At 40.2% G+C, this 26,643-nt stretch overlaps 1 protein-coding gene across 4 annotated transcripts in view; it reads left to right on the top strand.

Annotated features, from left to right (window-relative positions):
• The window catches only part of SBF2 (SET binding factor 2), a 416,533-nt gene that overhangs the window by 270,155 nt on the left and 119,735 nt on the right, over window positions 1-26,643 (top strand). For all 4 annotated transcript variants that reach the window (XM_036494152.2, XM_004593793.3, XM_058663392.1 and 1 more), the window contains exon 17: window positions 18,257-18,325. In XM_036494152.2, the coding sequence (XP_036350045.2) occupies window positions 18,257-18,325 (69 nt within the window). The remainder of the gene's footprint in view (window positions 1-18,256; window positions 18,326-26,643) is intronic.

The raw sequence follows: 26,643 nt of genomic DNA on the forward strand, positions 1-26,643 counted from the left end.
TTCTTTTGATGGGTTTTAAGATTCCTTGGTGTATTTTAGAAAGCAATTGATTATCTGCTATGTCTTTTTAAATTTATTATTATTATTATTATTATTTTATGATACAGTTCCATAGGCTCCTGGCATTTCCCTTATTCCCTCCCCAATTCGCTTCCCCCCACCTAATTCTTCTATATCATTACTAAACTATAGTTCTTCATACACAGTCATATGTCCATCATTGCGAGCCTGGACAATGGCAGAGAGTCCAGCATCCTATTGTCAGGATATAGTGAACAGTTTCATTGTAAGTCCATCTTTGTCTGGAAGTAGAAATGCATACTACATTGTATCCTCACATCTAGATATGTTAATCTCCATTTCACAGTTACTGTACATCCCCTCAAATGAAAAGTCATAATACAAAATCAACAATAGAAAGAAAAATAGAAATTTACAATGCCATGAAGTTAAATAACATGTCACTAGATATGACAGTCTCCATTACACAGCTACTATACATCCGCTTAAATGAAAAGCTAGAAAAGAAAATCCACATCAGGAAGAAAAAAGAAATTAACAACACCAAGAAGTTAAATAACATGCTACTAAATCACTAACATGTAGCTGAAGAAATGAAAATCAAGAACCTTCTTGAAGAAAATGATACTACTGTATGATCTGTGAGTCATTGAATGATTTAATCAGAAGAAGGTGTTTTGAAGAGATGAAACTAACAGAAAACAACAAAACCCATGCAGTATGGTTTCTGCTCTCATTTTTGTTGGTGAAGTGTGTCTCTTCTAGACAATAAAGAGATGTTTTTTTTTTTAATTCAGTCTACTAATCTATGATGTTTGATTGAGCTCAAGCCATTTACATTCAGGGTTTAATATACATGTATGTTACTTTGGTCCTGTCATTTTAGGATTGGGTTGTGCATTGGTTTAGTCTTCTGTTGTCATTTTACTGGGGTGGTCTTCCCGTTTGCCTTTGGTTTTGTTGGGTACTATTCCTCTTCTCTGTCAAGAGAACATCTTGAAGTATCCTTTGTAGGGCAGGTTTGGAAGAGGCAAATTCTTTTAGCTTTTCTTGACTGTGGAAGAATTTTATTTTATTTTCAAAGACAAAAGCAAGCTTTGCTGGATGTGTTATCCTAGGCCGACAATTTTTTTCTTTGAGAATCTGGAATATGTCACTCTATTCTCTTCTTGCCTATAGAGTTTTCTGTGAGAGATCTCCTTGAGGTTAATTGGGATTGCTTTATATGTCAGTTGAATTTTTTTCAGGTGCACTTTTAAGGATCTTTTCCTTATGTTCAATTGAAGAGAGCTTGATGATCATGTGTCTTGGTGAGGTTCACTTTTGGTCAGGCCTGTTGGGAGTTCTGTGCCCCTGCTGGATCTTGTTTCCCAATTCTTTCTGTAGATTAGGGAAATTTTCCTTTATTATTTCATTAAATACATTTGCAAACTCAGCTTCTCTTTCTGTACCTTCTGGGACTCCCATAACTCTTTTATTAGGCCTCTTAATAGTGTCTTTCGATCCTTGAATACTCTTTTTGGCCTGATCCAGCTCTGCTTCCAGCTTTTTGTTTGCTTCCCCCTGATGACAGGAAATATCTGCCAATTCTGAGATTCTTTCTTCTGCTTGCTTCATTCTACTTTGGAGACTCTCCATTGTGCTTTTAATTTGCTCTACTGTGTTCTTAATTTCTGATATATCAGCCTTGATTTGCTTTATTGCTTCCTTAAATTCTTTGAACTCTTGTATGTGCTTCTCATTGTTGATCAGAAGCTTTAAAATGAGTTTTCTGAATTCTGTGTCCCCCATTTTCTCAATGTCTTCTTCAGTTAACTCTGAGGTTGGCATAGGCTTTTGCTCCTTTGCAGGGGAGTTTTCAGTAGTATTCATTGTGCCTTTGTGTCTTCTTTTGCTCTTGGTCATTGTACTTCTGGTTAGCAGAGTCTTCTCCTTGGGGCAGGTTTCTAGGTTGTGTCACCCACAGGTCTACAGTTTGATTTTACTTATTGCAGTTGGTACACAACTCTTTGCTTGAAGCCACTTGTGCCACAACCTTCAGCGAGTTCCAGGTCTCTGTTCTTATGTTAGATTCCCACCGTGGTCTCTTTAGCCCCAACTCCTGGCACACCACTCTCCACCTCCTGTGATACCATGCTGAGGCTGCACCATTGTCTCTGCAACCTTTCTCCCACTTCCAGTTGGAGCAGGTCCCAGGATTAGAGAGACACCAGGCGTCCTATATAGCTAGGTTGTTGGTGGTGCTGATCTTGCTGGAACCTGTTGGACATTAGGTCTGGGTGCCACACGGACCTATTTTGACCCGTATGATGCCACAGTCAGTATTATTTTCCTGCGGGACAAGTGCAATCCCCTGAACTTAGTGAGTTCTCGCGAGCTCAGCACATGTGCAGTTCACTGTTGTCCCCTGTAGTCCTAAAGCGTTTGCCACAGTGTACAAAATGGCACCTGACATACCACTACTAGAGTTCTTGATCTGCTGGTCATCAGGTCTGAGGGCTACCCGGACCTGTCTTGTGTGGAACCTGTAGAATGCCACATTGATGTAGTTCACTGAGTCAGAAATGAATTCACTCCTAGCTCAGTGTATGCTCAGTCCTTTCCCTTGCCTTTGCCTGCTTACGCAAAATGGCGCCCAGTTCGGCTCTAGGGGCTGAGAGGGCTGTGAAATCCACCCTGTTCTTGCACTGTCCATCTGGGATCTGCTGCTCTGTCTCTGCTCCTGGTCAAATCAAACAGACCAGAGGACCGACAGTTCTTTGTCTGGGTTCACCTCCCAAGCTCCCAGTGAAAGTCCCTTCCCACCTGGTTGCTGGTGGAGTTCAGATTGCCCATTAGCTGAATGCCACTGGAATATCAGTCACTGCAACACCACACAGTTGTGTCAGCTGCTTTCCTGTGTCTGTCAGTCTCCAGGTACCCCTCTGCTGTTGTTCTGTCCTCTCCTCTCTCCTGGAATGTGTTCTCTTTGCTTCATCCTGATTAAATGTTTCTCAGTCCGTTTAAACGTGTCCTTATCCTATTTCACCATATTGATTCTCCCTGCTATGTCTTTTAAAGTGTTCTCTTGTCGGCCTGGTGCGATGGCCTGGTTGCTAAATCCTCACCTTGCATGCTCTGGGTTCGCATATGGGCATTGGTTCATGTCACTACTGCTCCACTTCCCATCTAGCTCCCTTCTTGTGGCCTGCAAGAGCAGTGTAGGATGCCCTAGATTTTGGGACCCTGCTGTTGCATTGGAGACCCAGAAAGGGCACCAGGCTTCTGACTTGGATTGGCTCAGCCCCATCCATTGCAGCCACTGGTGGGGGTGAATCAGCAGACAGAAGATCTTTGTCTCTGGATCTCCTTTTGTATGTAGGTCTGACTTTCCAATAAAAATATAAATAAAAATAAATTTTCAAGATGAAAGATTTATTTTTATTAGAAAGGCAAATTTATTGAGAGACAGACAGAAAGATCTTCCATCCACTAGTTCACTCCCCAAGTAGCCACAATAGCTGTAGCTGAGCCTTTCTGAGATCCAGGAGCTTCTTCCAGGTTTCCTACACAAATGCAGGGTTCCAAAGTTTTGGACCATTCTGCGCTGCTCTCCCAGGCCATAAGCAGGGATTAGGATGGGAAGTGAATCATCCAGGACATCAACTGGTGCCCATATGAGATCCTGGCACTTGCAAGGGAAGAATTAGCCAATTGAGCCATCTTGCCACACCCAATCTCTGGATTTTTTGTTCTTTCACTTTTGCCTACTTTATACATTACAGCATGTAGCATATTGACCATAATTGTTTTAAGTTCTTAGTCTAATCAGTGTAACATCTCTAACCATACCTGAGGTTTTCAGTGTGCCTTGTGATTTTTCTTAGTAGGCAGACATGAAGAATTGCTTTCTCTACTGCCCACTTCAGATTTTCTTCCTCATAGCTATGTCTTACCCTAAATGGCTTTGCGGGCAACATGAATGAGATGTTCATGTTACAGGTACTTAATACATTGGTCACCAGTCCAGAGTGCTTGCATCTGCTCATTTTGCATCACAGTTTCACAAAGAAGAACCAGGAAGTGCCCAAAGACTTAACCATGTGCCAAACATTGCTCCCTGCTCCCACTGTATGACAGTATCCATTCTTGTATCTGCCACTCAGGTTCACATATCCCTATCAACATGGTGGCTCTTGGGAAAGGTGTTATGGCACTTGGGTTAAGCCACCACTTAATGTATGCCTACATCCCATATCAGAGTACTCATGCAAGTCCTGCCTCCGCCTGTGCTGCTGATCCAGCTTCTTGCTAATGTGCCTGGGAGACAGTGAGTAGCCCAAGGATTTTGGTCCCTGCCATCATATGTAAAGCCAGATGGTTTGTTGGCTGCTGGCCTCAGATTGGCCAGCCTTTATTGTTGCAGGCATCTGAGGAATGAACCAGTGCATAGAAAGCATATTTGCTTGTTCTCACTCTTTCTCACCTCATCTTTCAAAGAACTAAATGTTTTAAAAGGTAATTACTCTTCTTTTTTTTGCTGATTCCTAGAAACTGGGAATCCAAAATGCCGAAAGTAGCAACTGTTACCTATAGATTAATGATATTTTCTCTGTATCCTCTATTGGAGAAGTTCTTTCTTTGGGAACCAGAACTTCTATTGCTATGGAGCTGTAATTACAACAGTTCTTCACATGAGGCATGTCATGTGCTGACAAGCAGGACTAATTCCCAGGTTGGCCCCAGAGTCCTTTCTTGCTGAGAGCACTGAAGCTGGCAGCCTTTTGTACCACCTAGTGTGAACCAGAGCAATAGATCCAGATGTGGAATATGATGCTTCCGTACCCAGAGAGGCCTACCCGAAGTTGCACTGCCCTCCCCATATGCACAAAGAAGATGCAACAAATTGTCCTTTCATGTCAGTGAAAGGTCATGTTTTTGAACTTCGTAGAATTTACCTCCTACCTCATGGAGTTATGGGTCTTACCAGACTTCCTAAAGTGGCGGTCATTTCATGTCATCCAGCGTGGTCAGCATGGTGTTAATGTAGTACAGTTATGCTATGCAGATAACCTCTATTTCTTCAAACTGAATTTTCTTTAGGAGAGCAGCTAGTTAGCATATACTCCTGAGGGTAAATCATAAATGTTTGCGATTGTCCCTTTCATATGAATGCACACTGTTTTGAAGATTTTCTCTGATAGATACAGATAAGGAAACATGCACGAAATCACTGGTTGCATTCAGTGTACCTGAGGCTGTAATAATCTGCTCTAACAAAGATAATACATATTTGTTATGTAACTGAAATAACAGCTGCTACTTAATTGAGTTTCCTGCAGCCTACTTTCATCCTCCAGGGTCCATCTGGTTTCTGCAACACCAAATGAGAACTAAGTAGGTATGACAGAACCATCACTCCTGCATCCTTTAGACTCTTTTAAGTGCAACAGTAATTTTTAAACTCAGTAATAGTGTATGCATTAAAAATGGGTACTAAAATTTCATATCAAAGAATGAAAAGGAGGTTTATTTGGCCCCTTGTATTTGAAAGAAGAAATAATTAAAATGTTCTAAAACATGTTGAGATTCAAATTTTAGCCATCAGCTGATTTGTTTAGAAGGGAAGCATGAATCTGTCTTTTGTTTGAGAGAGGAAAGGATTTATTTATTTGAAAAGCAGAGGGACAGAGAGAGGGTACAAGGTAAAGATACCTTTCAGCCTCTGGTTCTGTGCGCAAATGTTTGAGCAGCCAGAGTTTGGCCCAGCTGACTCCATCCAGGCCTCCCATGTGGATGACATCATGCTGTGTCTACCAGGCACATTAACAGGAAGCTAGAAGGGCAATGCAGAGTAGCTGAGAGTCAAACCAATAGTCAGCACTCCAATATGGGAATCCAGCATCCCTAGTGAGACTTAACCCACTGTGCCACAGTGCCCATCCCAGGGAGAAAGTGAGAGTTAAAATATTTCTAACAAAATTGTGTGATGACTTATATTATGTTTGGCTTTTATAGCAGTATAGCTTCTGCAGATACTCACAGGCTTCGTTAATTTTCCGAGGAACTTTTATTTTTTTTTTAAGATTTATTTACTTTTATTACAAAGTCAGATATACAGAGAGGAGAGACAGAGAGGAAGATCTTCCATCCGATGATTCACTCCCCAAGTGAGCTGCAACGGCCGGTGCTGTGCCAATCCGAAGCCGGGAACCAGGAACCTCTTCCGGGTCTCTCACACACACAGATACTGGGATTATGGATGGAACAATACACCAAAGAAGGCATATTTCAAGGTCTAGACCTGTGAACTAAGAGGTGTCTTCAAGTATGTTAGCCAGGATGGTGTAGGGATTTGTTACAGTATGGAAAAGTGGAATAACATTTACTTCCTACAAAATCTGAACCATTCCGTATTCCCCCTTTGGCTTGAAAAGATGAAGAATGGGGGTGTATTACAAGGAGAATGACATAGGACCAGGACTCCTTGATTGAAAAATTCATTGGTCAAGGGTTAGAGTTCCACTGGTTTTCAGTTGTTTGGTTTTGTTTTTTAAGCTCTAAAATCTGTCTCTGTAAAGCGATTTTACAGAAAAAAGGAGAGACAAAGAGAGAAAGATCTGTCAGCTGGTTGACTCCCCAAATGGCTATAATAGCCAGAGTTGGGCCAGTCCAAAGCCAGGTGCTTTCTCTGGGTCTCCCATGTGGGTAAGGGGTCCCTAGACTTTGCGCCATCCTGTGCTTCTTTCCCTCCCTGCTATAAGCCGGAACCTGGATTGAAACATGAACCTGGAACACATACCAGTGCCTGTGAAGGATGCCACTGCTTGCAGGCAGTGTGACCATATGATTAGTCAGTTGAGTCATCACAGTGGCCCCAATTGTGGTTTTAAAGGATACTGATGTCAGTGAGGAAATGGCGTTGTTCTTTAAAAAAGACCTTAATGGGAACAACAAATGTTGCCCATCCAGGTACGCTCTGATATCTTGTGAGATTTTAGTGCCAAGTAAGTGGCTTCCAAATCAGTTGGAAAATAAATATTTTTGTGACATCAGAAGTTACCCATAGCTCTAAGAATGAGCTGTTTATATGGGTTATTGGAGGTGTCTGAGTTTGAAGCCCCATCAGTCCTCAGATAAGGGTATGAGGGAATTAGAAATCCTCCCCTCCCATTGGAGCTGAAAACAATCCCATTTCCAGTACCCCCTCTTTTAAATTGAGAACAAGGTCCAGGTGAGTGTTTCAGGTAGGGACAGTCTTTGTACCAGTGTCTCAGCTTCCCACACCTGAAACATTTTCTCATGGGCTTTTAATTGATAGAAGAACACTCCCTGGACTGACCCTGACATCAATGGCCATTGGTTACAATAACTAGTGTTTTATGAGCCTGCTACCTAGGCTGTGACACACATCGTACTACCGTTTCCTCCTCATCTCTGTTGCTGTTATTAAAAATTTGAAATGTTGTATTAAGCATCTGATTCCTAGGAATCTTTATGAAGCCTCCTCTGAATATCTGTTGCTGACTGGCTAGTCAAATGGGCACCAAATAGAACCCATCCTGCAGGAATGCTAGGTGAATGTGGGAACGTTTCTTTAGGCTTTCTACCAGCCTTCCCTGGAATAGGCTGGGTTTTTCTTTCTTGTGCTGTGTTACCTCCCTGACCTTATCATAATTTATAGGTTTGACAATACATTTCCTCATCCCAGTCATTAAACAGGAAAACATGTGGTCTCAGTATTCAAATCCTTACCTTATGACCTCTGATAATTCTAGTCAGGTGCTGTTGGAACTGAAACTATCACGACAGACCAGTTAGGCTGTTGAGCCATCAGACAATAGTTTGGTTTTGGGCCTCAACCCAGATACATGCTTTCTCTCCTGGGGTGCAATAAGTGAGTAAGACTGTATAGGCCAGCCCAGGTCAAGTAAAAATCCATATAGTCAGGGCCTTGAACTCCTCAGTAAATTTCTTACAAACTAATGATACTTCCTTATTTTTGGTTATATTGACTTCAGTCACTTATGAAGAAAGAGATATATACTCTGTCCCAGCATCTGCATTTGCCACTTTCTTCAGGCAACAGATCTTACTTGTGTTTGGCTGATAGTAGGCCCTACTACAAATGAATCCAATTAGGCAGTCTTTTGGTAGAGGGGGATAGGATGCACTGTGGAACAGAGGCTATAGGCTAAAAGGAGGTGAAGAAGAATTAGGTTTTGAGGCTATAGGAAAGGATCTGGGAATGGCCTTAGCCTTGGGACATGTTGAGCTCAGGGTGGTGGAAGACCACCCAATAATAGGTCATCCACCATATCTATCCTTTGCTTGTATCACTTGCCTTGGAGACAGCAGAGTATAGTGCAGCTTACAGATCCTTCCAAGCTGGGATTTTGGGCCTGGCATGGTGGCCTAGCAGCTGAAGTCCTCACCTTGAACGCACCGGGATCCCATATGGGTGCCGATTCTAATCCCAGTGGCCTTGCTGCCATCCAGCTCCCTGATTGTGGCCTGAGAAAGCAGTCGAGGACAGCCCAAAGCCTTGGGATGCTGCACCCATTGGGAGATCCGGAGAAGCTCCTGGCTCCTGGCTTTGAATCGGCACAGCACTGGCCATTGTGGTCACTTGGGGAGTGAATCATCGGATGGAAGATCTTCCTCTCGGTCTCTCTTCCTCTCTGTTTATCTGACTTTGCAATAAAAATAAATAAATCTTTAAAAAAAAGAGTGGGATTTTGAAATAGTACTGTAAAGGCCTAAGTAAAAGGAACTTCCGACTATTTTTGATGCCTCTTTCGAGGGGAGTCAAAATGTGAGATAGTGTTCAAGCTTAGAGTCATGTTCAGTGGCCATGTCTTTCCATTCTCGTTTGTGTCTTGGCCAGACAACTCTGCAAAAAGAAAATAGTCTGCTGTTTGATTACAGTATCTAGCATAACAGTTTCTCAGTTATTGAGTAGGTACCCCATGGTAAGTACATGGGATTGGATGTAGTTACCCATACCTGAAAAGCTCTTCATAGTCAGCATGAGCCCACTATTGCTACAACACTTAGCTTGAACTCTGGAAAGCAGTGATGATCTGGCATTCCCAGGTCTTTTTTGTACCCTAGATTGGAACTGGTTTTGTATGTTGTTTGAGATTGGAATCAAATTTCATTTTATCCATATGTGTGCCTACTATTCTCAGTATCGCTCACTTAAATGTACATAGTTTTTCCTTTGATCTGCCATACCACCTCTATAGTCATACATTAGACCTAGATATAATACAGTAGTGGTCGGTGAAGATCATGAGATATACATAACAGCTAATGTAACTTCTGATAAAGAACCCAGGGAGTAGAGGTGTTTACAGCTTATCACAAAAGTATGTTTATAGCTTTGCTTCAAAGATCAAAAGGGGAAAACAAAGTATGGTGAAAATCCAACAAAACAGAAAGCAAGAGACCTCCAAAATAGTGGTTAAATGAGTACCCTTGCATTGAAAATGTTGTACCTTTTTGGTACAAGGCTGGCTTGGTGGCATTGCTTATAAAACCATCATCTGCAATGTGAGCATTGCATATGGACACCAGTTCATGTCCCAACTGCCCTCACTTTACTAATGGCCTAGGAAAAGTAGTAAAAGATAACCACAAAAGCAAGGACTGGGTGAGGCCAAAGCCAAGTGCCAGCAGCTTCATCTGTGTCTTCCATGTGGATGCAGAGACCCAGCACTTGGACCAGCTTCCACTGCTTTCCCTTGCACATTCGCAGGGAGCTATATTGGAAGTAGAATAGTCAGAAGTTAAAACCAAATGAGGCTCTGGAGTCCTAGGCAGCAACTGAACCCACTATGTCACATTGCTGCCCGTCTCCGACTACACTTAATTGATTTTATAGAAAGAGTTATAGCAATAATACTTTAATTTCTGTTTTAACATTATTTTATACAGCTTTACCTTTCTTTTTTTTAAGATTTTATTTATTATTGGAAAGTCAGATATGTAGAGAGGAGGAGAGACAGAGAGGAAGATCTACAACTGCTGACTCACTCCACAAGTGACCACAATGGCCAGAGCAATGCTGATCTGAATCCAAAAGCCAGGAGCTTCTACTGGGTCTCCCATGTGGGTGCAGGGTCCCAAGGCTTTGGGCTCTCCTCAGTTGTTTTCCCAGGCCACAAGCAGGGAGCTGGATGGGAAGTGGGGCTGCTGGGATTAGAACTGGTGCCCATATGGGGTACCAGGGATTCAAGGCAAGGACTTTAGCTGCTGGACTACTGCGCCAGGCCCTTACCTTTCATTTTTGAATACTCATTGAGTATCTGTTATATGCAACATGATCATTAATATTAAAAGGAAGTATGACTTGTGCAATAAATATTAGGTAGAGGACAGGATGGCATTAAACTTGGGCCTCCATCGAAATGCCCACATACCATATTGGAATATCTGGTTTAACTATGACTACTCCATACTTCTGATCCAGCAAGTGCACTTGAAAAACAGCAGATGATGGCCCAAAGGCTTAGGGTACTGCCACCCCTGTAGAAGACCCAGGTAGAGTCCTGGCTGTTGGCTTCTGCCTGGCCTAGTCCTGAATATTGCAGACGTCTGAGGAGTGAACCAGCAGGTAGAAGACTATAGGCTGATACTGTAGCACAGAGAGTTAAGTTTTTACTTGTGGCATTAGATGCTGTATTTAACCACTGATTCAAGTTGCAACTGTTCTGCTTCTGTTCCAGCTATCTGCTAATGTACCTGTGGAGACAACCAAAAATGGTCCAAGTACTTGGACCTCTGCTACCCACTTGAAGATAGAAATGAAATCCTGGCTTCTGGTTTTGGCCTAGCCCCACATACCAGGCAGTGAAGCGGCAGATGGAAGATCTCTCTCTCTCTCTCTCTCTCTCTCTCTCTCTCTCTCTCTCTCTTTCTCTTTCTCTCTCAATCTACATTTCAGATAGAGAAAATCTTTTCAAAAAAATGAATTCTAGGAACAGCGTGGTAGCCTACTGGCTAAAATCCTTGCCTTGCCTTTTATGTGCTGGGATCCCACATGGATGCCAGTTCATATCTCAGCAGCCCTGCTTCCCATCTTGTTCCCTACTTGAGGCCTGGGAAGGCAATGGAAGGTGACCCAAAACCTTGGGACTCTGCATTGGAGATCCAGAAGAAGCCATTGGTTCCTAGCTTTGGATCAGCATAGCTCTGGCCATGTGGCCACTTGGGTTGTGGATCAACAGATATAAGATCTTTCTCTCTATATCTGCTTCTCTCTGTAAATTGGCTTTTCCAATTAAAGATAGAGAGGGAGGGAAGGAAGAAGGAAACCTAGATCAACAAAATAGATGTAATTATAATATCTACCTCATTGAGATGTGAAGAATAAATGAAATTGTATTGAGCATTCCTTAAGTAAGTGCTCAGTGTAAGCTATTCTTACCATATGTAATTTCCTAGTTTCTAGGCATAGGAAGCTGAAACAGATCATTAAACTTCAAAAGCTTTATGTGTGGTATTCTCAAGGCACCTCAGAAATTTCACCTGCTGTCTCATTGGAAATCACAGTAAATACACACAGCCACAATGTTACTATGATCCAATCAAAATTGCGATAGGCCATTTATGGTTTTGTAATGTAATTCAGCATTAAAATATACCCTGAGGCTGAAACTGCAGTCAAAACTAATTTGCCTATTTTATGATTAAAATTATATTCAGTAAGAATGAATATAGGGGCATACAGATGGAGACCCCACGAGAAAACCTATAAATGACCAAGCACATCATGGACAGTTTTCTTGGGGAGATGAGATGTGGTAAGAATGAGTGTGATGCCACGGAGAGCAGGCTAACTGGATTGCTTGGTCGTGTGAGTGTGGAAATGGCTTCACACCATTTGTGACTTACAGATCTGGCTGAAGAGTTTTGTTATTATCCTGTAACACTCAGGACATGACTAAGGTTTTCAAGTGAGATAATGTGACAGAAGAGAGTATTTAAAATTTTTCCCCACACAAAGAAGTTGCAGATGTTTATATTGGTTTCTGAGCTATGCCTAAACTCTAAAGGAAAGTCTTTGGTAGCACACTATACCTTTAAATCTCCATTTCTTCTTTAATGTTTAAATGTAACATATTTTGAGAGATTTTATTTAATAGGAAAGTTTTATTTAGTAGGAATGTTGACTATGACAGTGCAAAGCTACATAGATAAATATGAAAGGTTTCAGGAAAAAGAGGATTTAAGATTGTAGGCCTTGTGAGGAGTGATTTGAACATCTCATCTTGGACCCTGTGCCGTTTCCTGCTCCTCACAGCTCACAAAATTCAAGCTGTTCTGATTATCCACCAATCAGATGTAACATGGCGCCTAACCTGAGAATACCCACTCCCCAATCTCTGACCCCTCCCCCTAGTCTCCACCCACCTACCTGTGACTCAGATAATCTCAGTCCCCAGTCCCTGGGGGCAGAATACACAGCCCACATAGCCCTTCCCTTCTCCTTCCCAGTCTCTCTTCCCTTCCCTTCTTACCTGCCTCTTCCCCATCCCCCTCCGTCTTGTCCCTTTCCCTGCCCTGGCAACCCCCATCCTGCCACCATGGCATCCCCCTCCAACCCTGCTCCCATTCCTTCCCTGCTGGAGTAAAGGACCTACTAAGCACCTTGCTGCATCTGGAATTTGGGCTTGCGGTAAACTAATACTGAAAAGAGGACTTGGTGTGGAAATTAACTGGGCGTAACAATGTAAGAACTTTAAGAATTTTTTAAGTGCACTTAAAACCTAACAGGGCTTAGTCTTCAATTGTACTAGAAGTTTAAAAGTAAATTATATATCAAGGTTCAGAACAAAATTTATATAAGAATTCAAGTCCTTGCAAGTTTATAAATTGTCTGGTATGTTTGTAACTATGATGGTATTATGTGGCCAAAGCACAAGGGACTTGAGGATGTGTATTTATAGACTGATTTCCCCACAGATAACTGCACTGTTCTGGAATGCTATTGCTGTGTCAATGGCTGTAGACTTATTGTTTTAAAATTTTTCCATCTTTCAACCTAATTAGCTTAGAATGTCTCTAACGTGATTTGCAAAGAATTTTATATTTATATTTTGCAATCAGCATTCAACTGGCAGACAGGTTTGAGACATGCACTACAATATGTAAATATTTTGCAAGATAGTAAATAGTTCCTTCTAGTCTAAATGTTTTATGATTGCCTGTTCTCTGCTAATTGGTCATGGATTGAAATTCTCCGTTGTTTAATTTTTTTTTAATTTGTGGGAGATTTTTATAAATAAGTGTGCAGCACTTCATATCACAGCTGTTGTCATTTAAAGTTTGGAAAACATCATTACAAATGAAGCCCTGCTGTGAAATCAAAATCAAAAAGCATCTTGGCATCCCAAACATTTCCTTGGGAGATTACAGCTCAAGACTGCCTAACTTTATTGCCTTGGGCCTCATGACAGTCTTCAGAAACATGCAAGGCATTTCTGCTAAAGAAATTCAGATGTGTGAGGAAGCAGATGACATTCCTACACATAGCAGTTTCCTAAGGGGATGGAGAGTAAGCCAGGAAGAAAAAGATGATTCACACTTTTTGCTGTGTTCTAGGATTATCTGATAAACTCCAGGGAGATATGATAGAGACCATGCCAAAGATACCACACAGGGAAAAGGTTGATTTTTCTCTACCTGGCCTAATTATATTTTAACAAAATCTTAAACATGACTCCAAAGACTGTCTTCAAAATCACCTTTCAGTGTTTTTCAAATTCCCTTTGAAGAATGTTCCCATTGGCTCTTCTTTTTTTGCCCTCTTACAGCAGTCTGGGGGAGTAAAGTAGCAAATGGAAGATATTTATTCATCTACTCTCTCTCAGCCCTTTTAGTCTCTCTGCCTTTTCAAATAAATCTGTACGTTTTTATTTCATGAATGTATGTTTAGATACACCCACATATTTATTACTTAGTGTACTCCGTTATGTTACATCTCAGACTTTCTGTCTGATGCCCTAGGTGGCAGTAAGGACCCCTGATTTCTAGTAGTCCTAAGGAACTGTGTACCTTAAACAAGTGTTGGGCTTTGTCTCCTATCCCTTGAATTCAAGATTACTATTCCTATGTGTATGTATTTGTGCTTTGTGCATGTCAGAGAGGATATATAATATTTGTCCTGATGGGGCTGGCTTATTTGAGTAAGCAGAATGATTTCTAGCTGGGATCATTTTGTTCATTATTTTTAAGGCTGAGTAGTGTTCTTTGGTATGAATGTACCAGTTTCTTTATCCAGCTGTATGGTCTAAACCTGCCTTAGAAATGGAGACCATACTCACCACCAGTTGCATCTCACTCAGCTTACCGTGCTAGTGCTGTTTCTTTTTCATCTCTGCTCTGTTGGCATTTCCTTTTTGGTGTTCTTGAGCCATCCTAATTGTTACATTACAAAAAGATTGTATCAAATCATAATCTTCTTCTGGTTTATACCTGTTAAAATTCATTAGATTCATGAAATTTCTGAGTAATGTGCGGTTGTAATTCCTCAAGTGCTATTTTATTTTCTTATAACTGTGTACTTTAACTTTTACTTTAGAGACTTTTGTTTTACTCTGCACACCTGTACCTTAATCACATCAGAAGTTGCTGGTCATTTCTTCTGCTTCTTGAATTTTTCTGTTTATTGAATGTCCTCTAAAGTATTCAACATTACTGGTTATTCTCTCCTCTGACATCTGTGGTATTGCTCTATCCTAATTCTTCACCATTTTGATTTCCCCTTATTCTCTGCATAAGTCTTTGTCTTTCCCAAGTTTCCTTCTCTTTTCATTACTCTGTCTCCTTGCATTCATCCCTTTATTCATTCAGTTACTCACTTGTCCAATAAATATTACTGAATGTTATAAATTAATTAGGAGTATTTTTAGTGTAGGAATATTGAGCCTTTGATTTATTTTCAATTGGATCCCAGAATATAAGCTATCTAAAAATGACTTTTTATTACAGAAATTTGTCTTGTAACCAAGTTTGTTTCAGTACTCCAGTATTTAATGTAAAATGTGTTTCTCACTTTTTTTAAGATTTATTTGTTTTTATTGGAAAGGCAGATATACAGAGAGAGAAGGGGAGACAAAGATCCTCTGTTCCTCGGTTCATGCCCCACCTGGCCACTATGGCCAGACCTGAGTTGATCCAAAGCTCAGGAGCCTGGAGCCTCCCCTAGGTCTCCCACATGGGTGCAGGGTCCCAAGGCCTTAGGCTGTCCTCCATTGCTTTCCCAGGCCACAAGCAAGGAGCTGGAAGGGAAGTGGAGCAGCCAGGACACGAACCGGTACCCTTGTGGGATCCCAGCACATGCAAGGCAAGGATGTTAGCCAATAGGTTACCATGCCAGGCCCTTCATTTTATTTCTTTTAAAGTTTATTTATTTCAAATTCATGAAATTTACGAGGAAAGAAAAATAGAAAGAGGTCTACTATTCACCAGTCTACTTCCCAAATGACTGTTGCTACCAGGGTTGGGCCAGGTGAAAATCAAGAGTCTGGAACTCCATCCCCACTATGAGTGGCAAGGTTTCAGGTATTGAAACCATCTTCCACTGTCTTACCAGGCACATTACCAGGAGCTGGGTCAAAAGTGGAGCAGCCAGACTCCAGCCAGTACCCACATGGAATGCCAGCATCATAGGCAGTTGCTTAACTGGCTACACTACAACGCTGGCCTCAAAAAGTAGTTTTTCAAAACCAAAAAAGTATGAAATTCACAAAACCAGATGTACTCATTGCTAGACAAGACACATGGCCACCATAAAGTAACCAGCCACCTCTAAGTCATGATTTGAGAAAGTATCTTTTTTTTACCCATCTGGATAGAACAACACTGTCACATCCCCACCACTGACCCTGACAAGCCCCAATGGTATTTTTAAATAAGCCAGTTTTCTATGGTTTATTCACACTTTGTTTTCAAATTCTTTCTTCTCTTTTTTAGAGCCCTTTTCCTAGCACTTACTATACTGTTCTGTTCAGGTGTGTTTTCCCTACCCTTACACTCCAAAATTAGTACCAGCAGCTCAAAAACTTCCTATCTCCTACCTCACGGACAGGAAGAAAGCAATTTAGGTTTGCAGTTTCTAGGTCTCCAAAGGAAAAAATGATGGTGTCAGGTAGATAAATCTAGATTGCATTCATTGCTGTGTGGTTGACTGCAAATATTTTTTTTCTCCTGTCATCAGGATAGTAGAGAAATTGAATAACTCTTTAAAAAAATCAATTCTCAGAAATATGACTAATTGATGGGTGAGGAATTTGCATTTTGATGGAGATAGCTACTTTTTTAAAAAAGATTTATTTTCGTTTGAAAGGCAGAGCTATAGACAAGAGAGAGAGAAAGAGATCTTATATCTTTTGATTTACTCCCCAAATGGCTGCAACAGCCAGAGCTGAGCGGATCTGAAGCCGGGAGCTTCTTCCAGGTCTCCCACATAGGTGTGGGAGCCCAAGGACTTGGGCCATCCTCCAGTACTTTCCCAGATTATATGCAAGGAGCTGGATCAGAAGAGCAGCTGGAACATAAACTGGTGCCCATATGGGATGCTGGAGCTGCAGGTGCAGGCTTAGTTTACTACATGTGGCACTGGCCGCCAATAGCTGCTTCTATTTACAATTGGAATGTAACCTTTGTTTTCCTTGGTCTCTATCCCAGGTCCTAGCTTCCCTGTAGCTCATATTGTACCCTTTGCCAAAGGAAAGACTGGATAGTCTATGAATCCACACAGCATAATGTCTTGAGGGTCCATCCATGTTGCAGCACATGTAATATTTTCTTTTTAAGGCAATAATTCTCTGTTGTGTGTACATCTGCATTTGGATGCAAACACATACATACCACATTTTGTTTATTCATTCAGGTTATGTAGGGGGGAGTGAGATTCTCTCTGTCATTCCTTACTTCTTGGTTCCTTAGATAGGCTCTTTGCCTGCCTGCATCTAGAAACCCAGTTAATATAAGAACTGATTTAGAAAAGAAAAGCATGGAAGCTCTAATACATTTACATATACATACCTACGTTCACAAGAGAATGAATAAATCTGTAAAGGAATGGCAGGACAAATGGATCTCTGGACTAAGAACTTAAATTCTAGGGATGTTATTAAGCTGTGTGTGGGGCTAAAAAAGCTTGCAGAGGATAAAGATTATTTCGAAGAGTTTGTTTATTCAGGTTGCTTGCAATTCCAAATAACTGTCTCTAGTGACCAAGGCTATTTCACAGCATTAGCATGTGCAGGATGTCTTCCTGAAAGAATCGTTTTGGCTTGCTGTGGAAAAGACAGACCAGAGGCCTTTCCTGAGGTGAAAGTTCCTCAAGTGATTTCAGCTCAGAATAATCCATCTACTAGTTCAGCATATTTGGGGATGGTATTTACTTAACTTTCACCTTTTGCTTTTATGAGTAATGGAACTGTGAGCATGAATATACAAACTTCTGTTTGTTCTCTGTTTGGATTCATATCAGACGTAGAATAGCTGGAGCACATTGTCATCCAATTTTTCTATTTACTATGGTTTCTAATTTGATTTAATAATTTTTTTGAGGAACTGCCATATGATTTTCATAGCAGCCACATCATTTTATATTCCCACTGAGACGTTCTCCTTTTCCTGAAAGTAGCGTAACTTGTTGGCATGTTATATGAACATTATATATCACATTGCTCTTTGCTATGGTTATATTAATATTACGTATATTTTTCTGTCCTGTAGTTCTGTAAATGGTGTTCTCTGTGTAGGTTGGTACCACTGAGACTTTCTGTCCTCCTCCTCAGGGACATTACTCTAAGTGTTACCAGCGATCTATCTTGACTGGTTGATAAGTGGGTTCCCTTTTTAAAGTAACACTAAAGAAGAAGAAAATTTAAAGCTATTTATCATAGATTTGGTGACATGCACTAAAAATCTTTCCAAAAGAATTTTTGTTGTGAACTACATAACTTGTAACACTCTTGGCAGAGCAGAAAGGTGGAAGCAACTGCTCACTGATGGCATACGCAAATGATGTTCTTATCAAATGTATTTTTTACTCTTCTCTAAAAGAATGTGCTCAGGGACAATATTTTTTTCTTTTCTATACTTAACAAACTATGCCTTAGTGATAATTTAGAACCTCAGAGATCAGTAAACAATGTATCCCATATTTTGATTTCTGTGTGCTTGTGATTTGTGGTAAATATCCTAATAAAGCTGTTTTGTCTTTATTTTGTTAAAGGATTGTTCAAGTTTAGAAGAATATAACATTGCTGCCGCATTACTACCTTTGACCAGTGCTTTCTATAGGGTAAGTTGCATTGATGTTTCTGTAGGCCTGTCATGAGTCATTTCTTCACTTGGCTTATCATAGAACTGCTGGAATCCTGTCCTCTTAGTATACTCAAGTCATATCTATGGTTCTGTTATAACATTTATTACAAGCCATGTATTGGAAATTTAGTGTAAAACATTAAATTATCTTCTAAGCAAGGACTCCCACCCATTTAATCTCTATTTTTTGCCAATACTTTATAACATTCAAAATTATGTATTGATTTGTTTATGTGTTTGATTTTTCCCCTACCACAAAGAGTAAATTCAGTGAGGCTAACATATTGTCTGTTTCGTTTACTGGTTATGTCCCAGTGCCACTAAATATATATTTATTGAGTGAACAAATAAATTGGTGAGTAAATGATGCCAATGGAAATGGAAATTAGAGGTTTTAACTTCATTAGAAATTTCTGTGAGCCATTTTAGAATTTTCTGTGCTGTTCAGTAGTTTTCAAAATTCTTTAAACATTATAGCTCTCCTAGATATACCCTCATCATAAATGGTTGAAATTTTAGGACAAACAAATCCAGCAAATTCTCTTTATTCTCTCTCTCCCTATGAAGGATTTGTAGAGAATTAGGTAACCACACTTTGAACGGTGCTCTTAATCCATCTTTCTGAAATGTGTAGTAGCAAACAATAAATAATGCATGGCAACAGGCTGACTCACTGGTGAGCCACACACATAGCTGATCCAGGATGCAGTACGTTAACAAGATAGCTGACATGCTGTGCTCATTCTCTGTGTTACATAAAACTTCATACAGGAACGTTTTATGAGTATGTTTGCAGATTTAATTATTTGTGTTGGTTTTGGGGTGAGTCAAAGGTAGGAACCAGAAGCCACATCAGTAAATTAGACAGGGAAATTTTAGTAGAAGGAGCTATTAGTAATAGCAGAGAATTAACTACTGGGAGGTACAGAGAAAGAACACAAAGATTGAATATGTAAGGAATCGCTGTTAGCTCCAGAGCTCCATGAGAGTACTTAAGAAGAAGCATACTTGGCCCAGGACCCCTCCCAAGATCTAGGCTGATTTAGTTCCTGTTGAAGATCTTACTGTGGCCACCAAAGGCATGGAGTTCACCAGGGTGCCACAGACTTAAACTGACAATGAGGAAATTGCCTGCTCAGGCATGGGCAATGCTTCCTGGGAAGCCACCTGCAAGGACGCATCTGGTGTCAAGGATGCTGGTGAAACCACCAGCTTGGGTGTCAGGGATAAGAAGTACGCCTGGGACTCCCACATACTACTAGCGGGTATATGTCACAGGTACAGTGCACAATTTCTCATGCACTAAAGAAATAGATTTTACATTTCGATCTGTATTGTTTTATAGTATTTTGATGTCTTGATTGCCAAATTCATTAACTAGCTTATCCAGCAATAAATAATTTTTTTAGACCTAAGTATTATTTACATCTCAGAATATAAAAAACAAAACAAGTAAAATCAGAGTGGTATAATAGGAAAAATTTGTTGAACACTAGCTGAAAAAACATCGCTTGTGTAAACCTGACTCCCCTCATCAATCAGAAGCAGAGAATGAACATTAAAGCATGGTGAGCCATGGAATTTCCTGAACAATTTCCTACACAGTAACCATCCTGCCACACCTAGTCTCCAACAGTAATCCTTCCTACAATGTCTGCTCCCAAAATATGTAAATTAAAATCTACTGACCTGCATTTCTGAGAGACATGATATTTCTTGTACTAGTCAGTTTGCCTAGTAGAACATGATGAAGAGCAGAGACCAAGAGGAAGGTGATAGGAATAACTTTTAAAAAGTTATTTACTGGATTTTCACTATATGCAAGACTTGCAGAACCTGATCCAACTCAGTGTGGTGCTATCCCCACTATAAGGTGAAGGAAATGTGGTTCATAAAGGATCTATGCCCTTAGCTAGCAAGTGATACGGCCAGGATTCAAATTCAGTTCTCTCTGAATCCAAAGTTCATGTTATTTATTTCTAACCCCAAAATCTATACAATGTATTTCTGGGAATTTTTTTTGTTTTTATTTAGACACATTGAATTGACATCACTTCTTCATTTCTTCAGCCAGTTATGCTTGTCTATCCAACAAGGATCATTTTAAAAAAAGTAATAATTTAACTTAATTTTTTTTCATCTAAAAGACACACATATAAAAACAGAGGCAGGTCTCTCATCTACTGCTTCACTTACTCCTGAAATGTCTGCAACAAACAGGGCTGGGCCAGGCAGAAGCCACAAGGCCAGTCTCCCAACATGGGTGGCAGGGACCCAGCTATCTGAACCATCACCAGGGTGCACATTTGTAGGGTGCTGGAATTGAAGCAAACCCAGGGCTCAAACCCGGGAACTCTGATGCATGCATCTATGTTAGCTCACTCAGCTAGCTAATGCTCCACCTCCAAGCACGACATCCCATATGGGCACCAGTTCATGTCCCAGCTGAGGACAGCCCGGTGCCTTGTGCCCCTGCATCTGCGTGGGAAACCCCAAAGAAGCCCATAACCCCTTGCTTTGGATTGGCTCAGCTCCAGGCATCATGGTCTTTTGGAGAGTAAACCTTCTCTCTGTAAATCTGCCTTTCCAATAAAAATAAGTAATAAATTTTAAAAAATAAAACAACATCTACCCCCAGCAAAGATATTTTGTCCTCAAAGGGGCAATGTCTACAAATACAAACTAACTGTAAATTATGATTTAAATAATTGTCACATATTATTTATAAATTTTCAATTTCCACATATTTCTGATAGAAGACATACTAAATATTCAAAATGACACCAAGTACATGCTTGTGTTTCTCTGATGATTGTGATGAAAAGGAGGAAGAGGTAGGAATATTTAGTTTTTCTAAAGAACAGACATACTTTTGTTTTTTTCTGGTTTAGAAGTTGTTCAAATAGTGGCTTTTCCTCTTGGGCATGAATGTAGACCTAATTGTCTTACCATGACATGACTATCTGTAAGTAATTTTAACTGATGGGATCCAAATAAACCTGCTCTTCTGTTATCCAGATTGTTGATACTATGTTTTCTGTGCATAGTATGATATATGCATTCCAGGAGTATTTCTAAATGATACATTTTTAAAAGAATGATTGATTGATTGTAAGTCACATTTAGAGAGTGCAGGAGAAACAGAGAGAGATGTTTCATCTACTGGTTCACTCCCCAAATGGCCACAACAGCCAGAGCTAAGCTGATCCAAAGTTGGGAGCTAAGAGCTTTTTACAGATCTGTCAAACATGGCACAGGGGCCCAAGGACTTAAGCCATCCTCCACTGCATTCCCATTGCTGTAAACAGGGAACTGGATCGGAAGTGGAGCAACTAGGCCTGGAACTGGCGTCCACATGGGATACTGGCACTGCAAAGTGAAAGATGAACAATCCCTGATAAAAATCTTCAGAACAGGAAAATAATTTTGTTTTTCTCAGACTTTGTTATCTAGAGGCTTTGCATTTCCTACAGCAAGTCCCAAGGGATTTGATTTTTTGGGGGAAAAAAAAGAAACAAACATAGAGGTAGGAGGGTAATAAGACTCTTTTTTTCTGTTATAAAATCAAATATTACACTCAAAAATAAGTTAGAAAACATTTGAGAGTAAAAATGAACACCAACACGGGCTGAATCCAAATTTGGAGGAAGTGTGAATGTGTTTATTACAGGAGACGCCTCCAGCACAGAAGTTTATGATGGCCAGAGAATTAATGTCTTGCTTTGGTTTCCTCCCTTCATTTTCATCTTGTTCTTTGTGAAGAGTTAGCATTCCTTCCTCCTGCTTTTCAGCACAGCCTCCATCTCTCCTTGCTTCTTACCCTTTACGGGATTTGTTGTTTTCTAGCATGCCTGGAAAACCACTGCTGCTGAGAAATTTAATTACTATAATTAGTTTGTAAATATTGTTTATTTTTTTTAAAGATTTATTATTTTTATTGGAAAGGCAGATATATACATAGAGGAGGAGAGACAGAGAGGAAGATCTTCCATCTGATGATTCACTCCCCAAGTGAGCGCAACAGCCGGTGCTGCACCAATCCGAAGCCAGGAACCTGGAACCTCCTCCAGGTATCCTACACGGGTGCAGGAACCCAACGCTTTGGGCCGTCCTCAACTGCTTTCCCAGGCCACAAGCAGGGAGCTGGATGGGAAGTGGAGCTGCCGGGATTAGAACCGGCGCCCATATGGGATCCCAGGGCGTTCAGGGCGAGGACTTTAGCCGCTAGGCCATGCCTCCGGGCCCATAAATATTATTTATTCAGGTTAGTTTATACCAAATATTTAAAATAGTGATATAGGAAAACTGTAAAATTTTACCCAGAAACCCTACCACTGGTGTTATTACTGTTTTTCAGTGTATAGTTAGTGTTTCTATTTTAACTAAATTTATTATTTATTTTTGTTGACATTAGATTTTTCTGACTATTCTCACTTCTTTCATGTGATGGCCGAAGTTTTGGGCTCCTTTGTTTATTCTTCAGAATACAAGATCAACTACTAGGGCTCTGGGTCTTTCTTTATTCCCCCCCCCAAAAAACAAAACAAAACAAAACAAAAAACAAAAAAACTTCGTAACATTCAGTTCAGAAGATACTGAACTACTCTTGCTTCCCAAATGTTAGAAATATAAGGCTGGAGTGTCTCTCTCTCCCTTCCCTGCTCACCTGCTCCCTTCGCAAACAAACTTCTGTCTGGGGGAGAAAAGGAAATGCAAATGAAAAAGAAAACGAAAATGAGAAAGAAAAGAAAAAGAAAACAAATACAAGGATGAGCAAACCAAGGAATGCAATGCTTGCACAGAAGGCAAAGTAGTAAACCAGATTACTGTATCAGTGAATTAAATCTCGTATAATTGAGTATTTTAAGAATACACTAATTCCTGGTGAACCAAAGACCACAGACTAATTGCAACATTGTGCCCCTGAAAAATAATGTACGTTTGTCCTGGGATAAAGTGAAGAGTGATTGAAGGGTAGAAAGACAAATGTTATAGGCAGAGAAAACACCACGAATAGCTGCTGGGAATCATTGCTGAAAACAGATGCAGAAGAAAAAGGTAGCCTGCAGTTTGACTGTGAATGATCTTATGTGCCATGCTAAAGGTTATCTAAAAGGTGAGGATTCTATTTCTGCACTCTCATGAGTTTTAAAAAAAAATTTTAAAGAAACTAACAATATAAGTTTGATTTGAGAGGAGGTGGTCAGAAATAAAGTTATTTCATATACTATGGAAAAATTTTATTTCAACAGATAGCTTCAGTTGAGCACCTACTGTGTGTAGTACTAGATGACTACAGAATTACTAATGTATAGAAAGCATTTCCCACGTGCCGTACATGGTGGCCAGCCACTTCATATGTGTTAGATCATAATCCTCACACTAACCCTATGATGCGGATATTACATCAGTTTTACATTTGATGGAACAGTACAGATAAATTTGAATTGCTTACAAAGATCATACAGCTAGCTCTTCAATAGGAAAAGACAGAATTCAAACCCCAAGACACATTTTGGCACCACCAGTGTTATTGTAATAAGACACTAAAAATGTTGCAGGAAATACAGAATTTTATAAAATACATGATTAAGGACAAGAAATTGAGAGAAATTATCAAGGGGAAAAATGGAAAGGAAGCAGGAAATCTAAGATGGCATGCTGATGCTAGCTAAAATTATAGCTAACCTGGAAAAATGTAGCCATGCCTAGCAATATGCATAGTCAAGAGAGTTTGATATTGGGTGAGGAGACTGAAATTTCTAAGTATATTTACACTTGTAAATTAAAGAAATAGCCATCTCTTAGTGGCCTTCCCACTTTCAACTTTGCCTGCTACTTTGTGTTATCAACACAGCTACCAGAATCAGCAAGTAAATCCAAATAAACATTTGGCCTGATGTTTAAGACACTGATCAAGATGCCTTAGTTCAGTAACCAACACTCACTCACCCTGAGAAGTAGCAGTGATGGCTCAGGAATCTGGGTCCCTACTGCCCACATGGGAGGCATCCTAGTTTGAACGCCTGGCTGTTGCCTGCCCTGACCTGGCACATCTACCCCATTGCAGCAATTTGGAGAGCAAATAACAGAAGGAAGCTTTGCCTCTGCTTCTCAAAAACAAAACAAAACAAACAAACAAAAACAGAAAGAAAAGGAGAAAAAGAGAGGAGAAAGAGAGAGATGAGGGGAGGAGAAGGGAGGAGAAAAGGAGACAAAAGGGAAAGGGGAGGAAAAAAAGGGAAACTAAGACCTTAGTCATGTTATTTGTTTAAAACCCTCCAATTGCTTTGCAGTCTACTTAAAGACACTTTCCTAAATTGGATCCATGACTGTGTACTCCATTTCTGTCATGTCATTGGATAAATGTCACTTTGTCAATGAGTGTTAGCCATCACTCTCCAGCACTGACGTGTGTGTGTACATGCGTGTCCACATCTTTTGTATGACCTTGCTTGTTGGTTTCGTGTGCGTGTGCCACTAGGATGTAGATTCCATGAAGGCAACACATTTTAGTTTGCTGAAAAATCCTTATCTCCTGTATTATACCTGATACATAATTAGCAGTCAGTAATGAATAAAGAAAGTAACAAAGTGATAAAAATACAATACAGAAAATCACCAAAGCCAAAAACGCTTTTGAAAAGGCTGATGTAATCTAGACTTCACACTTCAGTTTCTGTCTTTGAAGGTTTATTTAAAAGATAGAGTGACAGAGAGGAAGAGGCAGAAGTCTTTCAACTCCTGATTTATCTGCCAGATGTTTCCAGCAACCAGGGCCAGGCCAGGGCAAAGCTAGGAGCCAAGAACTCCACAGGGGTCTCTCATCTGGATGTGGGGGTCATCGTCTACTGCCTTCACAGGCACAGTAGCAGGAAGTTGGATCAGAAGCAGTGGATCCAGGACGCAAACCAATATTCTGATTAAGGAGGCAGGTGTTCCAAGTGGCAGTTTCACTGCAATACTCACGCTTCTCACTCCATTGTTTTGTTTTGTTTTGTTTTGTTTTATAATGCCAGAACTCATCCCTCTAACTACTACATTAATATACAGCATCCTTCTGCCTTGGAAAAGTTTGCCATCTAGTGAGCTGACATTAGAGTCACTTCCTAGAACTTAATTAGCTCTGTGTCCTTGGGAATGTTATGTTTTACTTTTCTGTGCCACAGTGTCTTTAATGAAGGCGATAATGATATTTACTTTCTAGGATTTTTCTCAGTATAAAATGTGATAATACACGTTTTTGGTTCTTAGTACCCAGTACATAATAAGTACAATAATGTTAGTGCTGCTGATTTTTCATTATTGTTGCAACGTGTCTCCTGCTTTTCCTTTTGTCAGGCCTATCTCAGTTCCAACACGAAGTGCTATGAATATGATAAAGCCCAGTCAGAAATCATATAGGTAGACATTCCAGTTGTCTGACAAAAGAATCAACACTCAGACCAACTGTTCAGTTAATTCTGACTGGTGCTGCTGATTTTTGACAATAATGACATATGAATAATGGACAGAGGCTGTAAGAAGGACATAATGTTCTTATGTCAAGAAAACTAGAGTTAACTTCCAGAGGCTCTGTAAAAGCCCTCTCCCTGTCCACACCAAATTCTACTTAGACTGTGCACTGCCTACTGAAAGATTTTATGATGATAATGAACTGAAAAAAACAAATGAAATCTCTTCCTCCCTAAAGTTGTCAATACTAATATAGATGTTTAGAAGTGGACAGCCACTAAATATTTGACAATTCAATTTATGGCAAAAGAGCTCCCAAAGCTCTAGTCGGTCCAGCTGCAGTTCTTCCTGTACTCTTCAACAGATTGCAAATTCAGATGCTTAAAGGAGCCAGAAAAGTAACATAAATAATTGCAGTGGAAATATGCAGCACCAGAGAATGCTTGCTTCATATTAAAGGAGTATCTGCCATGTAGTTCCAGTTCTTTGTTTTCAGGCAAAAATGTGGACACAATGTTATCACCACTTCCTATTTTAAAAAGATTCCCAATTGATTGTTCCTAATAATTTGCTACTTGGACTTTTTTTTTTAGTTGAAGCATTTTTTAATCTTGAATTTTATGGTACAATTCCATAGGGTCTGGGGTTTACCCACCTCCATATTACTATCCCCCCAACTAATTTTCCCTCTATTATTACAATAGTGTAATTCTTCATAAGCAGTCATAAGTCCATCAGTCAGTTATTTAAGTGTGCCCCAACATTGCTGGTACAGAAAATTTCAGACAGTCCGGCATCCCATTATTTCTAAATATGTCAAGCAATTTCATTGAGAGTCCA

Source organism: Ochotona princeps, chromosome 4, assembly GCF_030435755.1.
Source record: "Ochotona princeps isolate mOchPri1 chromosome 4, mOchPri1.hap1, whole genome shotgun sequence".
Classification (NCBI taxonomy): domain Eukaryota; kingdom Metazoa; phylum Chordata; class Mammalia; order Lagomorpha; family Ochotonidae; genus Ochotona; species Ochotona princeps.